The following is an 18,924-nucleotide window of genomic DNA, read 5'->3' as shown; positions in this document are numbered from 1 at the left end:
GAGTTTTCATCCTGCGATGATCGACGTTTTTTTTTTTTTTTTTTTCTGTACGGAATTCTTTTCCGCCATAATTTTGCAGTAAATATAGTTCCGCTGCGGACGCAGATGAGTCGATCAGACGCAACAGCGTTTAGCGGGAAAGTCGAACAATATTTGAAACTTATGAAGGATGATCTGAAATGGCGCAATCAAATTAGCATGGACACAGAAAGGGAAGGCTATGACGCGAGTTAATTTTAGTATTCCTTTTATGTGACCGTTGTCTTTTTCACGCCATGGAAAAACATAGCTAACGGCGGTTCCTAAAATTACTTCATCAAGAATGACATCCGACAAACAGTACACTATCAGTGACGTATGAAGCTAGGAATTGAGTACCAGAGTACAAATAAATGCTGAAGCCGGACAGCCAACTGTAAACATTATTTTAAAAAATGGTGTGCGAGAGAGAATTTCATTAGAACATAAGCACAAACATTTGCGCCCAAGCTAGCTACAACTCAGATATTCGGGAGAGCGCTTTTTTTTTTTTGTACCGTTAAAGCCATGCTGCAGACAGTTCGTAGTGCGAAGATGAAATCTGAACTGGCGATAATCAACCAGTCATTAGCGATGATTCGATCAAGTGACGACTCACGCCCGAGCGATACGAGGATAAACAACGCGAACGGCGCACATTCACATCGATGGTTGCCGCTTTCCTTTTCGGGTGTCCTCTGCCTTCGACCAAGCATTTAAGTGTGTTGGTGACGTAATGACGCCCAGGAAGATTACTTTTGTGGAAAATAATGCTGAAGAATTGTTTTGCAACAGTTAACCACCTAGAGCGGTAGGATGCGAGAAGCTCACACCGAACAATTTATCAACAAGCACTGCAAGGAGAACAAAACACGACAAAGTCAGAAATAAAATTCTCGTTAGCGAGGCAACAGTTACGGCAGAAGTAGACGAACGCATGACGAACGCCGACGGCATCAACAGACGAGCGCGGGACACCGCAGCTGCGACTGCCAAGGCGACGACCTCTGCCCATATCTCGATCACGAAGCCGCGCAACGTAAACACGCCGCTGCGCCCACAACTTCAGCCGCGGTACGGCCCAGCTGCAGCGTCACTACTTCGCGAGTTCAAAAAAAAGAAGAAAAAAAAAACAAGAAGCGAAAGCTCGACCGGCCCGCACCAAGTGCATATTTCAATCGAGCCCGCGCTGACCGATATGCATGCAACCTTGCATCAGACGGTGCATTACCCACGTGCTCATCCGCACCGGCTCATCTGGATCAGCCGGCCGGCGCTGTTTGCCGCGCAGCGGATAAGTTTGCCAGTATGCAGCATAAAACAACCGCGTAAAATACACAGTGAACAACAGATGACACTGTCCCAGCCACGGACACCGAGTAAAAAAAAAAAAAAACGCGAGCAGACGTTCTTGAACCGGGGTCTCACCTGACGGCCAGGTAGACCGACACAAACAGCACCAGAGCGGTCAGCATTTCGACGCACTACTGAAGGTCCTCGCAGTGAAAGCGACGGTGGCCGAATACGGAGGCAGCAAAGACACCGAATCCACCCGGGACAATCATGCTCTCGACGCCGTGGCGACCGGTGCAGTGATAGCGGCCAGCAGATTACGCCATGACCGCACCGGCGAACACAACATTTACAAAACCAAAGCGGAAACTCGCTACGCAGCAGACCGGAAGCGTAAGCGCCAGCGCGGCACTCGATTGGCTCGCTCGCGCGCATGCAGCGGGCGCCAGGGGGCGACGCGCGCACATGCGACGCGGAAAACGAGGCCAGCCAGCGAGCGTAGCATAGCGCGGACCGTAACGCAAACTGGGAAAAACGTCTAAGCGCTTCCGACGAACTCCACTTGCGGCGGTACAGCTGGAGAGAGAGAGGTTTCCTTCGTGCTTCACTTTTTTTTTTCTTCACCCAATTTCGTAACGCCCCGCATTCCTCCCGGTTCAGTGCACATAGGACCAATTTCGGGGAAGCGCTCAATGACGGGTTACGCCGAGCTTTCGCGAATCCAAAAGGATTTCGCCAAGGTGATCGTGCTTTTGAAGGCTCCAATTCTTATTCCGAAACTCATCGATGCTCGGAGGCAAATCGCATCAGCGAAGAATCCGTCCGCTAGTAGGGTTAATCTTGCTTGTAAGTGCGATGCGAAAGTGAATGCCGGCAAGAATGGGCCATAAGTACTTTCCTGCAATAATGCATATCTAAAGGGTGGTTATTTTTTAGGTTTTTTTTTTAATCCTATGACAGTGAGGCTCTAGTAGTTTTTGCACACGAATTTTATTTTATTTATTTATTTATACTGTCAACCCTCACTTGAGGGTCATTACAGGGAGGGAAGCATAGGATATGGAAAGTAAATACAGACATTGATATTTTCAGCACTTTGAACAATAACACAATAGCATATTCATTGCTCGGCAAAGTAAACATCAAGAGCACATTCAAATTTTTTAACGTCAGAATTTTCAACAATATGTCGCGGCAATTTATTCCACGCTTCTATAACATCAGCGAAAAAAGATTTGCGAAAGACGTCCGTGCGAGCACCGAAGGGGCGAACTGCCGCGTCATGATTGATCCGACTGCTGAGCTTATGCGGGGGGTGTACGTAAATTGTTCTATCTATTTTTATTTGACCATGCAATATCTGAAAAAATACTTTTAGGCGCTGCTTTTGTCGTCTAATTTCTAGAGATTCCAAACCACATAATTTTAGCATCTCGGTAACCGAATCAGTCCTTTTATACTTCGAACATATAAATCGCGCGGAAAGTCTCTGAATTCGTTCCAGTTTATCTATTAAATCCTTTTGGTGGGGGCTCCAGGCAGCACAAGCATATTCTAAAACAGGGCGCACAAATGTTTTGTATGCAAGCAGCTTGACGTCTTTCGTAGCATTCGGTAATTTAGCACGCAAGAAACGTAGTTTTCTGTAAGAGGCACAGCATACATTCTCGACATGTGCACGCCATTTCAAATCATTCGTAATATGCACTCCCAAATATTTAAATGCACACACCTGCGGTAAATAATTAGGTCCAATGCTGTACGTAAATGGTAAAACGTGTTTCTTGGTAGTTATATGCGTATATGTTGTCTTAGAATAATTTATTATTAGAATTCAACGTCGAGGCGGAAATACTTTGCTGCACACACTGCTGCGACTAATAAGCGAAAAGTTTTTGTTAACTTTTCAATTATTGACTTGAAGGCAAGTGTTTATATTACGAAGTTGTAGTGCGTGCTAGTTTATGGCACACCTACATTTTGGATATCACACAAGTTGCACGTGGTTCGAGGTTTTCATAATCGAACTTGACGATCGAAATCGAAACTGGTTGGCCACGAAGCGCGCTCATTTCCAAAGACCACAAGGGTCCTGTACTGAGGGCTCTGCCTTCGCTGAAAGAATTTCTTTGAAATAAAAGTTTCCCATCCCATTCTACATCATGCTGGAACTACCCAGTCACATGGGAAAGACAAAATTTGAATTACGGCGCACCGCGGCAGTATACGCTTTCGTGAAAAGCTGCGAGTCATCCGATTTGTGCCGGCGCTTAACTCTTGCGCGCCCTGTTTCACCTCTTTCTGTCAAACTGCGCATAGGAAAACAGAAATAGCAACCTTTCCTTTGTGAAACATCAAACACTGGGGGCGGCCACTGCGGCGCTTCTTGCAGACAGCCTGGAAAGAACCTCGCTTCCGAAAGGGGCATTCTACAGCTGATCACACCCACGCCATAAATCAGGTCACTGAGAAACCTTGCGTAATACACCCAACCTGCTTACGAGTTACATATGTCAAGACTGTTGCACATTAATTTAGTTTGATCCACATTAATTTTCAGACTCACTCTTCTGCTTTCCGCGTGCAGTTGGACTGTAATTCATCCCCTGAGTCATTCATATGTCATCAGCGAATCGCCGGTTACTGAGATACTCTGCATTAACCCTTATCCCTAACTCTTCCCAATTTAGGGCCCTGAAAACCTTCTAGCTTTACAGCACATGGCGAACAGCCTCAATTAATCGCGCATACGCTGCTGCCATCGCGTTGTCCGTCTGCTGTGTTGGTCTGTTTCGGGTGATTGAACTACGCGTTGCCTGGAAGGATTCCAGAGTCTTATTTTGTGCTTGCAAATACAAGTAGTTAACCACGTAAATCAAGGGCATCGCTTGTGTCAGTTGACAGCATCTGTACTGAACGGTAATATCTATATACTCATTTACTGAGGGTGAGGGGAATAAAAGCACAAAACGTTCCGGAGTTACTAGCTTTTTTTCAAACACAAGACTGAATACAACTGGAATTCACGAAGTGGGCGCTATCGGTCAGGCGTAAATAGGAGTTCGGTTTTTCAGGTACATACGTATGCATATATGCACATCTAAATCCTGCCGACAGCCAACAGAACAATCAGGCAAAGGCCTGGCTTTACTCCAGCCATTTTCATTCAGCTCCAGACATGTCTGACATGGTGCCGAGCACTTGGACAACATTTCTTAGTAAACTTCTGTCGATCCCCAAGCAAAGGCCACACCAGACCGATGTTTGGGAAGATGTAGTATACTCCCAGCAGCAAAAGTTGGCGGGACGCGAAATTGTGGATAAATCGAAATTCCCGCTTTGTCTAGGAATGTAATTTCGAAATAAATGTTCCATACTGCACTTGGCATTCCGACCTGTACAGTCACCAGCTTGATTAGAAGCATTAAGCACTGATGTAGCATAAATTCGCATTTGTTATGGATCCAACGTTCCTCAAACTTCTGCCATTTATAGTACATCCTGCACCCAGGTCAAGGAAGGATGTAGACAGACGGAGGAATTAAGGCGCGCCTGTCGCGTAGATGGCATGATATGAGTGATTTTTAGCCATACCCGATAAGCGCAATCCGTTTCCTACTTACGGGAGGCGTGCGTTGTCGTTGATACAACTACGAAAGTACTCAAGCGTCAGTAATCCTCTGAGAGACTTTGCACCTGAACAGAACAGCTTCGTCGTGACCTACGAATGGCACGGCCAGATTATTTCCTTTTCAAAATTATTTATTTTGTTTTTGCTACCCGTATAAGTAGACATTCGGCAAAATGCCGCGTTTTTTCGGCGCACTTTTCAAGGCAGCGACTACGAAAAACATGCCCTTGTTCTCTGCCATAGTAGTAGGGGCGAAATTAAAAGGCGTCCATAAACAAGTCGTTCTCTTTACAGCTGTCCCCGAGGTGCGACAGCCAAGAAGCAGAGATAAATCCCAGCCGTCCGAACCAACGCACCGTCATGTCGGCGCCAAAAATTGCGCCGACACTACTTTGCCAGGCCAGCAGCCCCAAGGCTTGTCGATGGCGCCCATTCAACGTCTATGTATGTATTCGCGGCGAGATCGGGCTTTAAGTGACACCACCGTCCCGAGAAAGTGTGCTTATAGGCGTTCGGCGGCGCGTATACAAATACACGCAGCGGCGCTTCGTTGCGTGCGGTCCGAGCCGATTGCCGGCGATACAATGCGTTGAGTATACAGTTTACTATTAATAATTAATAGGGAGCTTTGGAATACCGTTTGTAAGTGCTGCGGGCGTAGCGGGCGCCATGTGAGTTTTAGAATAGCGTTTGCCCGGCTGCGAACTGCAACGCACGATCGCAGCGACACCGTAGCCTCGAAACCAGCGCTTGCGGGCTGCCATCCCCGCCCGTAATCTCGAAACCAGCGCTTGCGGGCCACATGCGGGCCGCCATTACCGCACGCAATTTCAGTTTTTTTTTTTTTTTGCGTGCGAACGCCGACTCGCGTTACGACGCATGCGCAGTGGCAGCGACCGCACCGCAAGGGCTCGCGGTGCGCTATTCTAAAACTCCCTAATACTATCTACGCTCTTCTCTACTGAATCGGTGGACGACGCCTATGCAACGTTAACATTACCCGCAATAAAGCGCATTCTGCCTTTTATTGGGATGCTCGCCCTGCGTGACTTTCTTCATGCTTTCGCACTTAATCACGCCTTTGCTGTATTGTTTGTACATGGTTAGCTTGCGTTACGCCTACTACGCACTGCTGTAGTGTGACTGAACTACTCATTTTCGTCTTTGTCATCTGCACAAAAAAGAGAGAAAGAAATACCATTGAAAGCCCGCATTTCTGTGCGATTACTTCAATACCACCTTTTGCACTTTATACACATATGATGTTTTCTCTCTCATTCTGTTCACCATGAAATGTGAGACATTCGATAAGTCTAGATAGGAAAGCTTAGTGATTTACAGTGCTTTGCGCTACACTGCGTTTACCACGTGTACGCACATGTTCTTGCACCGGTAAAGATCTTGAATAAGAGTTCAGCAGAAAGCTTTCATCGATGGATTACGTGCATGACGGTGATACAACAAATGCCCGGTTAATGGGACAAGCATGTTTTTTTTTTTCGAAAAAAAAATAACCACTGCATTTTGTCAGTCACTAACGATGCCACACAAAAGCTAAAGATAATCTAAGAAATTTTTTCAGTGACGCTAAAGACGATCTAAAAAAGTTTTCAGTGAAATCATACTACATGATGTATAAGGCATGCCATCTGAACTAATTGTCAACATCTGGGTTCTTTAAAGCGTTCTCAAATCTAAACACACGGTTGCGCACGGCAACTCTGTTTTAAGTACAGTTTAAGTACCGATGTGTCACAGTTTATGTGATAGTGATTTTCTATGTGGTGATACTACGGCCACATAAACACAGCTAAGGCTCCACCGCATGACCGATAAACTGCAGTGCCGTAACTGTACACCTACCAACAGCGCGCAAGTGCATAGCCTTGAGCCTTTTTTTAAACAACCAAGTTGCTATAAAACGCTGCATTCACACACCATTTAATAGTCCTCATGTTTGGGAGGATGCCAAGTGCATTTTGCGATGTGCTTGAAACAGAAATTTAAGCGGCACCCACACTGAAATTATTCTGCTGAATGGAGGATACGAAGACAATAAACAGCTCTCTGGAAAGTTGCACTCTCCAATTTTGTTACAATGCAGTAGGGACCGAGCAAGACCAAATGCTTTCGTACGTCGTTTCAGGCATCCCAAGAAACAGTTACACTCGCGCTTACATGACCGCACAAAGCACACTTTGAGAACGTGCATGACGTACGCGCACATAGAAACACGGCGTGGCTAGCAGACGACGCACGGAGCAATCCACACTTCACCACTTCGGCCAGTTGCCGCTAGGCGGCGACTCTGCCCGATCCCGCGGCTAATAGGGCCAGGATGCGCGTCGGAAGGGGCATTCGAGTCGGGGCTTGTTTGTTTCGTGCAGCGATACTACAGGTTTGACGACGAGAGATAAGTCGGCTTCTATTAGCCACCTTTATTAGCAACGTGGGCATAAAAAACTTCGGGCGAAACGTGTGGCCACGCATATGCCTACATAGGCGGCCATTTGCCGCGAACTTTCGAACGACGCGCCACAGTGTCCAACACCAAGCAAGCATACAAATGAATGAATCTTTCAGCCGCCACAGCCACTAAAAGGTGAGCACCGAGAGGAAAACGAGGTATAACGATCACTATTTAGAATCAGCAGCAGACACGCGAGCAAATATTCACGACACAAAAACCACATAACACGACAACACTCTTGCAGTATCTTTCAAACTCCTTTCGTCAGTGAGGAGGGGGCCATCAATAAAGAGAGGGAGCAGATAGGTCACAAACTTTGGATACATTTGCTATAATCATCAGAGAGCCGCGCACACAACATACCCCAGCCACGGAACAGCGGCAGCAGAAACTACACGAGAGCACACTTCACCACGACTGATAAATTATCTAGAATGCTCCAAGGACCGAGTGCGAAACACTCAGCCCTGATGTACGGAGTTTCTAAGACGGCAGAGCCTGTGAACCTCACTCAAGCGTCGCAAGAAAACTGCTGAAGTTCATCAGGAAACAGATTCATTTCTCTGTAGACTGAAAGATCAAGATTATATATATATCGTAACAAACTTGCCATTCGTGCGACGTTATTAAAAACAAAAAAGCAACTGTCCGTCGCGGTCGGTAGTGTAGAAGTTTCGGTGATAAGCTGCTGATTAAAAGGTTGCGGGTTCGATGGAGGTGAAATCCTAAAAACCCGTGTAGTGCACGATGTCAGTGAACGTTCGTAAAAGAGCAGTGGGTGGTATTAATTTTAAAGGCACTTTAAAATCCAAGGACACGAGCACAGTGAGAAAAAAAAAAGTCATGGTTGCTCAACTTGTTCTAAATATATAATATGATGAACGAGGTTGTACAGAGAGGGGGGGGGGGGGGGCACCCGATAACACTATTTGGTTCAGCACTCCACCCAGGAAAGAAGAAGAAGAAAAAAAAAGCGAGAACAAAGGCGCCTGACGCAAGCCGAAAGTAGCGTCTCATTCCAGGGACGTTTCCATTCAGCTTTTGCTTGTTCCCGCAACAGAGCCCGTTCTCGCCACCCGTTGTGAAGCGAGGTTATCGCCGCAAGGCGACGCAATGCTCTTTGGTACAAGCGGCGCGGCGACCGAGGAAACTGAGTACTGCAATCACGCCAGACAGGGGAGGAAAAGATTATCTCACCAACCTCGTCGGCTTACGACTCCAGAAATAGCAGTGATACGCGAACACTCAAAAGGGCACCGTGCCACTCTCACAAGAGTGTTGCGCGCTCTCCCCCCCCCCCCCCATTTTTGTTTCAAGCAGGCTCGATTACGTCTCCTCGCCTTTAATCACTTTGATACGAACGCGCGTCCCCCTAACAAATAGGCACGTTAAAAAAAAAGAACGTGCGGGCTTCTGAGCAGTTGCTACACGGCTCTGCAAAAACATGATGATTGATATGTGGGGTTTAACGTCCCAAAACCACCATATGATTATGAGAGACGCCGTAGTGGAGGGCTCCGGGAATTTTGACCTCCTGGGATTCTTTAACGTGCACCCAAATCTGAGCACACGGCTGCAAAAACATCCGAGTCGGGTTTGAGAGACGGCTATTCCACTCAGCTTTTTTTTTTTCTTTTTACGCGCGCAAAGTCAATAGCGATCAATCGTGACGTCACGCAGCGTGTGTCGCTCGTACAGTACGGGTAATTTTGAGATCGTTACTTCAATGTCCTTATCAATGTGCAAAATACGCGCGGAAGTTTGGTCTTTCTTGCCCTTATTATTTGCTTTTTCTTATTCGTTACCCGCATCGAATTCGCGTCCTCGAATGCACTGCCCGGCTCACGGCAGCGTTTCGCAACCGCCAAACCTGCGGAGCTTAAGCGAAAAACCGAAGTCGAAGCGAGTCTCATTAGAGGGTAATAGAATCAAGTCTTACTAACACCTCTCACACGTGGCGCATGTACACACGCGTCGGCAACCTGAAACTGTCCCAAGGACGTCGCCGCGACTGTTGCAGTTCGATTTGTAGCAAGACTGATTTAGCCCACAATACTGAACCCCCCCTACCCCCTTCACTCCTCCGCAACACCTGCATTACTCATTTATAGTGTCGCTTTGGTACCCCATGAACAAAGACAAAAATCAACTGCAGCTGAATCAGTAAAGTAAGTGAATTCAATTTGGTTAACAATTGTTTTAGTACGAGGTGTGCAGCATGGCCTCCCTAATTAACGCACACCGAATTAAGCACACCAAGATTTTCTCATTTCGCACTGAAACTTATAAAAAATTTTAACGAACTGTAAAATGAATAGAGCAGCTTTCAAGAACATTTACTCTGCTGCAACGGCTGACACGCGAAAACCGTCAAAATGGGTTAAGGATCCAAACTAAAACGAAAATTTCGGCATAAATGTCGCCCATTTAAGTTAAAACCTGTCATTCCAAACCTAAGAGAAAATACAGCTCAAGGGATCATTTTGAAAACGAACCTTTAAGTTTACACTTCTTTCCTTCATTCATGGCGAGGGTCCTGTTCTGGCAGACTTTTGAAGTCTTCAGGCGGTATGCGAGGGATTATTGGTCAGCTGCCAGCTCGTAATAATGTGACGCGCTACATTACGCGAACAGGCCAAAAATGAGCGTTCCACACTCGCTGCAATGGCAACAGGCGGCGCTGACTGACGCTCCCACGTTTAATGGACATACATACCCAGTAAAGTGCATGGGGGGATAGCCGCCGTGGTATCTCAGTCGATATAGCATCGATTTGATTGATTTGTGGGGTTTAACATCCCAAAACCACGATATTATTATGAGAGACGCCGTAGTGGAAAGCTCCGGCAATTTCGACCACCTGGGGTTCTTTAACGTGCCCTCAAATCTGATCACACGAGCCAGAACATTTCCGCCTCCATCGGAACTGCAGCCGCCGCAGCCGGGATTCGATCCCACGACCTGCGGGTCAGCAGCCGAGTACCTTAACCACTATACCACCACGGCGGGGCAGTCGATACAGCATCGAACGCGTTATTCGGTTCGGTTCCCGTCCACGGCAAGTCATATTTTCATCCACTTTTCTTTCTTCACATTTACATTGCAATTACTTCTAATAATATCCCCTATACTTTCCTTGGTATAATTGTCTGTCAATTGTCATTATTATTGTTTCTTACAAAAAAAAACAAAGAAAACGAAGTTTACCCTTTTTTTTCTGAACTAGCGCCTATGCTTCTTGCCGAGCTCCAATATAAGGGCAGGTTCGCGGCACACGACGGAATAAGCCCAAACACGTGGCCCACGTCACGCACAGCTGCTGCTGACAGCGTGCTTTTTTAGCAGCGAGTACTCACTTGGTAGTTGGTTTCCATTACTGGACTTAGAGGAGCCATCTGCAAGCATTCGGAATGGCTAGAAAATAAAAGCAGCGCACTCAACTTGCTTCTCATGGCATTGGCGGCAACTCTCCCGTCTTTTCCGTAGTAACTCATCTGGTCGAAAGCAATTAATACCGACCTCCGCCATCTATTCCACTGAAAGAATAATCAACATCAGTGTTCCACAAGGCTCAATTTCAGGGCCCGCCTTTATTCCTACTCTACATTAACGATCGTCCGTTGTAACTAACCACATCAAATAAATGCATTTCACATACCGACAACACGTCTCTCTTAGGTTGCAGTGATTCTCCAAGCAACCTTTTACCAACGATTAATTTGGCGAGCTTGTCAACGTTAGTGCATGGGATGCTAAAAATAAGCTTTTGATAAATCCCTCCAAAACAAAGTTCCTAATATTAATTAATTTCAGGCCAATAAACAACTCCCCGGATGTGCCTTTTTTTATTAACCCACATCCCATTCGTCTATCGCATCACTGTTCCTCCGTTGGAATTAAGCTCGATTTCTGTTTACAATTCAACTTGAATGCGTTCAGGTGAATGTGTTTATCTGCCTTAAAATTTGGAACTGTGTGACCACGGCAGAACGCATCGGGAACATGCAAGGCACCCAACTTAATCTGCGCTCAAACAATCGAAAATAACAAGAAAAACGCTTTAGGCAAAGCGTTGATCGCGTATCATTATGGGCTTTAACATACGTATAACCCCCGTATTCTAGAACCTCCCTTCACTCAACACTTCGCCTTCACTTGATGGATGGATGGATGGATGGATGCTATGAGCGTCCCCTTTATAACGGGGTGGTGACAAGTATGCCACCAGGCTCGACAAAAAAAAAAAAAAACCTTTTTTTCTTTTTATGTTGGCCTAATGCCTCTACTTCGATAAATTCTATCTTAATAGAAAAAAAGGTAAATTTTCAGCTTAAGTTCTCTGCCATTTACGGCACACTGTCCATATTTTATTTTTCCAATATTTATTTTTGTCCTTTCTATCTAATTTTCTGCCACCAATACTCTAACCGTCTCTTACTTATTTCAATCGCGGGTGTGTTCAGCTTTCCATTGTTGTCCCTAAAACCCAAGGCTTCCTGTAGGCTCGTGCCCAAACGTACACCTGGGTGGATATCTCCACATTCAATCAGAACATGCTCCGCCGTTTCCTTATCTTTCCCGCAGCATGTGCATTGTTGTAGCACCGAAAGGCGGGCGAGTTGGAACTTATCCATAGTGGGCAGCGCACAAAAGGAAACACACAAGAGAAGGAATCAGGACAAGCGCTGGTCCAGCGCTTGTCCTGATTCCTTCTCTTGTGTGTTTCCTTTTGTGCGCTGCCCACTATGGATGTGCATTGTTGTTCTTCTTTACTGAATCTTGCTTTATAACTACGCGTTCTAAGGCAACCCGATCTCGCTTCAAACAGTAAAGCGCTTCCCCTTGAATTATCGTAAAATGCCTCCCTCCTTATTTCATTTTTGCCCTTTCGGTAGTTACTCAAAGCCGGTTTTTTCTCCATAGCTGCCATCCAGTAAATCCTCTCCGCCTCCCTGACTTTTCCCTTAACGCTCTTTGTTGACATATGGCTTACAATACCAGCCGTATACTTACTAGTGAGTCTTCTAGTTCTTTTTCTCCACTGTGTGTCCACGCTCTTCCTATACAAATAACGGAACACCTTCTCTGCCCATCTACTCTCCTTCATATTTCTTAGCCTTTCTTCGAACCTTATTTTGCTCTGCGCTTCCCTCGCCTCAAAACCTGCCCACCCCATATCGCCCTTTACTTGAGAAAGCCGATGGAAGCGCCATCTCCAGGTACGGCAAGTCTGCGCATCAGCGATAGTCTGTGCCGCGGTTCTTGAGTAGCGCAGCGTCATTTTCAGCCGAGTGGTGGCGCAGTGCTCACCTCTGTCAAGTGAAGGGATGATGATATGTGGGGTTTAACGTCCCAAAACCACCATATGATTATGAGAGACGCCGTAGTGGAGGGCTCCGGAAATTTCGGTCAAGTGAAGGGTGAAATTCGAGTCGAGGAACGTATGTGAATACGGGGTTTAGCGTGGCCGCGCCAAGCCAAGCTCGCGACGGCACGAACTGATGAGAGTCGAAACGGAAGCGATCAGCAGGGTTTTTCGAGCACGCGCGTGTATTACGTGTACGGGAACGAGGGCTTCACAGCTGACGTCGCTTTTCGAGAAGTTGACTCACTTGAAGATATCACCCAAATTTGCAACATGCACACATTAACTTTTGCCATGCCCCCCCCCCCACCCCCCGTTTCGTCCAACTTGGCACGCAAGTAAATGTGGAACTCAAATAAAACAAACCCCCCCGCCCCAAGTGGGTAACAAATCAACGAACCACCGAGTTATACGCTTAATCTACTACGCAGCCCCCCCCCCCTTTTTTTTTTTCGGACATTAGACGGCCTCTCTTGATCACTCCACGGCGTCAACTCCAACGCGACGCATACAGTAGGTGCCATGTGAGCGGCGCTAAGCTATCGTGCGCCTTCAAAGAAAGTGAATGAATATGACCGCTCTTTTCGTGCGCTAAAATCACGTCTCACGATCTCCTGCTCCATCGCGAAAGGGAAAAAAAAGACAGAAAAGCAAGAACACGGAATGCAGGCAAGTACCGTAAGGCGAGCTTTTCTCCGCCTCCAATACAAGCCGCCCAAGAATATAGACGGATAACCTCGCATTTTGTTTAGCTCGACTTCTCCTTTTCGTTCCACCGTTGGACGAGGGCCAAGGCAACGGCCATGCGGTGTCAACGTGCGTCGTACTCTTCGCGAAATTCAGCTAGGGTCTTTCTTGTGCCTCGTTTCTGCGACTTCCTCATCATTGACGCTATAACGTTCGGCAGAGTAGACGCGCGAGCTTTCCGAAAACGCTATAGCCGCACGTCACCGCGATTCTCGAGGCCGAAGTATACCAACTCGGCAGAACAACGTGCGGGTTTTTAAGCCAAACGGGGTTAGCTCGGCAAATCCACACAATGGTCCCTTCGCAATTAATGTACCCCGCGCGCTAGAAGGGATAAAACTCACGACAAGTAGGCGCCAACCTGATAAGCATCGCGCGAGGGGTTTAAACGGTCGGAAAGCACAGTTTTTGTCGCAGGGGTTAGCTGCCAATGATTTATCTCGTGTTTCTCTAGTTGAATGAAATACAACAATTTGAACAAATCTTGCCCCCCCCCCCCCCGTTTTTTTTTTCCGGCCCAGCAAAACAAAGTGGCAGTGTACCTCGACCTGGCTGTTGATGCAACGGCAATTTACCGTCGGTTATTATACCGACGTTGTGCACCAAAGGTCATTTTCCGCGACTTTCAATTAAGAAATATAAATTTACTTCTCACACACAAGAAAAACAGGGTTGCTTTGAGTCAATGTGACGGACAATCTTTGTATCAGTGGAGTCACCTTATTTCATGTATTGGGCAGTTGTCGGTCCCTTTATTTATAAACTCGAAAGAGAAAATTTGGATCATTTGTGCAATTCAAATTGTGAAATAAAGCTATTTTGTCAGTCGCGCCAGAGAGATAACTCAAGTTCTATATTATTTTGTCACTTACATCGTAATAGCGAGTCAGCAAAGACAGTGTACATGCGTGCGTATGTATGTCGTATGTATGCATGATGTATATTTTCATTTGCAGGTACTAATTTCCATTTGTGTATATAAAAATATGCATGTATACAGACTCTGTTCTAGAGTGAGACTATTTTTTTTCTGATATTTCTGCAATTTGCTTCTGTCATTAGCAAAACTGGGCAGGGCCCTCGTCAATAAAGTTATTGATCGATTGAAAACAATAACATTTCTTATGTTTTCTAGCTTTCGTAGATACACGGCGCGCACGGTATTGCTGATTGATATCTGGGGTTTAACGTCCCAAAACCACCGTATGATCATGAGAGACGCCGTAGTGGAGGGCTCCGGAAATTTCGACCACCTGGGGTTCTTTAACGTGCACCCAAACCTGAGCACACGGGCCAACATCCTTTCCGCCTGCATCTAAACTGCAGCCGGGATTCGATCCCGCGACCTGCAGGTCAGCAGCCGAGTACCTTAGCCACTAGGCTCTCTTGTGATAACGGCTTCCCACGAGGCAGGCACAGCGAAAGTGACATTGACAGCTTATCATTGACATACGCCTTGAATGAGCCCTGCAACACTATTGAAGCACCCATTCTTTTTTTATTTGGTTTGCGCAGACCGATAGTTGGAGATAATTGGCTTACGATATTTTCGTTTCCGTCTTCTTTCTTGTGCTCGTTCTTGCTTTGTTTTGTTTTTTACTGGCGGGAGGAGCGGGGAAGGAAAGCGTAAGTGATAGTTCTGGCAAATACACATTATATTGCCGCAAATAACCGCGTACGATAGTTAGAGATAAAATAGTGAGAGTGATTAACAAACGATACATTCAGTAAGCGCGTTCGTTAGGCGGCATCAGCGCAGGCTTTACTTAAATCGAAAGCGGCGTCACTATACCATCCACACTTTACCGTCTCAGTCAGTAAGCAACAGAACTGGTCCCGTCTCGTAAGCTTTCCTCGTCTCGAGGGACCGCGATCACAGCAGCATCACTTCATGGACGAGCATGAATACAGTGTACACCGGCTGCTGCGAAACACGAGCGTGGGCGTACGCTAGGAAAACGTTCGTCCAAAGTTCTGAACTGCAGCGGTTGCTGCATTCCTTGGACCGTTACCATATTTCACTGAATTGTCGTTGCTACCAAGTGTATTAAGCTGTTAACCGCCATCATCTCAAATTATCCCCTTTTAGAGGAAACAGACGAATCGAGTACTCAGTGCATAAGCAGTAAACAATTTCTTTTTTTTTAATTAAGCAAACGCAATGTTTAAATGTCTCCTTTTGCTATTCTGAAATCTCAGAAGTAAATAACAAAAAGTAATGCAACGTAAAGCGACTGTTATATACGTGTTTATTAGGGCGAAAGCCTCAAATTAAAAGCGAAAAATTACCACCGGCGTTGACAACACGAACGATGCAGAAGATCACATGATCGCAGATTACGTCATCGGTATCGAAAGTGGGCCAATTCCGAAGACCGTGCGAGCTTCCGGGAGGGGGTCAACACAACCGATGGAGAATACAAAGAAGTTGCTTTGCGCCTCGTATACCAGGATCCCGTCCTCGCACCTTCCTTGACGCGCCGGGCGCACGACGGCAACTCCACCCTGATCGACAGAACACCGCTTTCGTTTGACGAGAGAGGGAAATCTGCCTCTCCAGCACCTTTTTCACCCCAAACCCAAGATGTTCGGCTCTCCCCTTTACAACAGAACCAGGCACTGCAACGTGCCCCCTACCAGACTTCTAAGCTTTCTTCTTTTCTTTTTTCTGCCTTATCTACTAACCACTACCACGACCAGGAAACCCACTCACACAGAACGCTACCTCCATTTCAGCTCGAACCACCCCACATGCCACACAAGCTTTCTGTGGTGCGATGTTTTTTCTTTCTTCGGAGGGCCTAAAGAATTCGCTCGTCACTGTAGCGGCGGATGGGGAGAGAGGGATAGAATCATCAGTGACCTCGGCGCCAACGGCTACACATAAGCGTTGTTCGCAGTGCCCTCTCCGCAATAGTAAAAACGCGACACCTGCGTCGCCGCAACGACAACGCGTGTCAATCCCACACGTCACCGGCGCCAGCGAAACAATAGCCCGTATACTGAAAAAAGGCAGGTGTCAGCGTCGCACACAAGCCATTTCACCACTATCGGCAGCTTCATCCCCGAAGATCACGCGCCGCCAGAGAAATCTCACCGACTGACTCGTTTCCTACATTGGGGAAACCAGGAACCTCCTTGAAAGGATGCGACAGCCATAAAACGACCTTGTGCGGTTATAAAAGGGAAAAGTGAGCCCCGTAACTGTCTGCATCTGGTGCGACATCTCAACAGTAGCTCACAGGGGACGAGGGTGAGGAGGGTTTAAAAGGTAAATAGAGAGAGGCGCAGGGACAGCGAGCGGCGGAAACTAAAGAGACATCCATCCGGACGACGCAGTGATTCTGAAAAAAAGAAAGGAACGCCCGCTGGCAATTCCTTGAATTCTGGCACATTCAGCAGACAGCGGGGAACATCTACCGCTCCACTGGGACATGGCCCTCCTTAATTCCCTCCACTGCCAGGGTTTGCGAAAGGTCGCGGCGAACGCAAGGCGAGAAAACGCCGCACATCTCTGGCTTTCTCACCTTTGAGGAAGACTGGCTTCGAAACGTCGGGTTTCTGAATACAATTTTTGGTTGGAGTTTTCCCATTCAATTGCCTCATTAATTCGATGCTGCAAATGTGTCATTTAGGTCCCTTGACGTGCACTCATATCGCCGCACTTGCACAATCTATACCAAGTCCAGGCGCATTTCGCTCATAGCCTAAACGACAAAACAGACGCAACGTAACGGTGAATATTCCAACTAACCAAAAGTTGCAGTAATTGAAGCCCATCGAAAACAGGGCGGATGGTGCAACGGGAACAAAAACTTTTTGCCAAGTATACTCTCCACCACCCCTTTACATTATGCCCTTGCCGTAGAACGCGATAACGGTAGAACGCCATTTAAATCTGTACGATTCTCATCACGATATTGCCGCTCTACAATATGTAGTACCCGCTACTGATAATCAGCCATGTTAACAATCATCCTTGTCATCAGCCTAACTACGCCCACTGCAGGGCAAAGGCCTCTCCCATGTACCACCAATCAACCCGGTCCTGTACTTTCCACTGCCACGTTACACCTGCAAACTTCTTGATCTCATCTGCCCATTGTTGTGCCGGATGCAGAATATCATGCAATATGCCACGTCACCGGCTCCTTTTGTCACGAAGTTGTCGTTGGCCAAGCCCTTCTCAGCAGCCGAGAGCAACGTCCGAATGGACGAAGCGGCGTCCATTCGACAGTCGTACCGGCGCGTTCACACTGAGCATTCCGGCCGCCGAAAGTACGCCGAAACCGGTTCGGCGGCGGCCAGATCCGCCGAAAGGTCCGAGCCGATCGCTCCCGGACCGATTTTTGCGGCGTCTGCCGCCGAATCGGTCGCCGTGGACCAAAATAGGAGCTCTAGTCAAGAAGCAAGACGGCAAGTTGGGCTAGTTGGATAACGTTCATAATTGAAAATTTTGTTGAAGCGCACTGAAAAACGGACGCACAGAAGAGGCTGACAAGGTCAGCGCTTGCTCTCACAAGTGAAGGTTTATTTATTGTTCAAGAAAAATTGATTGATTGATTGATTGATTGATTTGTGGGGTTTAACGTCCCAAAACCACCATATGATTATGAGAGACGCCGTAGTGGAGGGCTCCGGAATTTCAGACCACCTGGGGTTCTTTAACGTGCACCCAAATCTGAGCACACGGGCCTACAACATTTCCGCCTCCATTTCCGCAGCCGGGATTCGAACCCGCGACCTGCGGGTCAGCAGCCGAGTACTTTAGCCACTAGACCACCGCGGCGAGGCAATATTCAGGAAAAAGCTATGTCTGTTTCCTCTTGATTTCAACTCTGCGTCTCGAACCCTCATTTGTTCTCTGACTCACTCTTTCCTTTTTCATCACTCGCTGCGTCGTCCTCAAGTTGAACCCCCTTTGCAAGCCTCCAGGATTCTGCTCTGTAGGTAACTACCAGTGAGATGTAGCTGTTATATACTTCCCGGGACGATGGTAGACCACCAATGATGATTTGAGAATGCTAGCCGAAAGTGCTTCAACCAATCCCTATTCTTCTAGTTCTTTCACTCTCACGAGTCGGCTTCGCGGTCACTGTAACCTGTCCTAAGTAGACGTGCTTTTCTCCGCAGACACTGTTGCGCATTACTTCAGTTTTGTGCGCATTCGTTCAGGAGCTAATTACGGCGCCGCTCAGCAAACACAGATATCAAGCGCTGGCGAAACAACGGTCAATATAAACGACACGAAGGGGGGACACGACTGATAAGCGTGCACGAGCAGTTTCCAGCGCACATTTGGCGCATTCCCGCTTTCCACATGCCCTACATCGATCGTACACCTTCTCGGTTGTAAAATAAGTTTTCGTAAAGCAAGGAAGCGAAGGGCGAGTACAAACA

At 47.0% G+C, this 18,924-nt stretch overlaps 1 protein-coding gene across 2 annotated transcripts in view; it reads right to left on the bottom strand.

The window, feature by feature from the left end:
* Positions 1-18,924, bottom strand: part of mino (glycerol-3-phosphate acyltransferase mino) — a 147,897-nt gene that overhangs the window by 104,224 nt on the left and 24,749 nt on the right. The window contains exon 1 of one of the 2 annotated variants that reach the window (XM_037426900.2): positions 1,447-1,622. The exons of the other annotated variant lie outside the window; for it this stretch is intronic. Coding sequence (XP_037282797.2) covers positions 1,447-1,493 — 47 coding nt within the window. The 5' untranslated portion in view covers positions 1,494-1,622. Of the gene's footprint in view, positions 1-1,446; positions 1,623-18,924 lie in introns of those variants that run through there. 2 annotated transcript variants of the gene reach the window in all.

The sequence above is a fragment of the Rhipicephalus microplus genome, chromosome X (assembly GCF_043290135.1).
Source record: "Rhipicephalus microplus isolate Deutch F79 chromosome X, USDA_Rmic, whole genome shotgun sequence".
NCBI classification, from domain to species: domain Eukaryota; kingdom Metazoa; phylum Arthropoda; class Arachnida; order Ixodida; family Ixodidae; genus Rhipicephalus; species Rhipicephalus microplus.
Note: the sequence above shows the minus strand (reverse complement) of the source record. Positions and strands in the feature narration are given on the sequence as shown.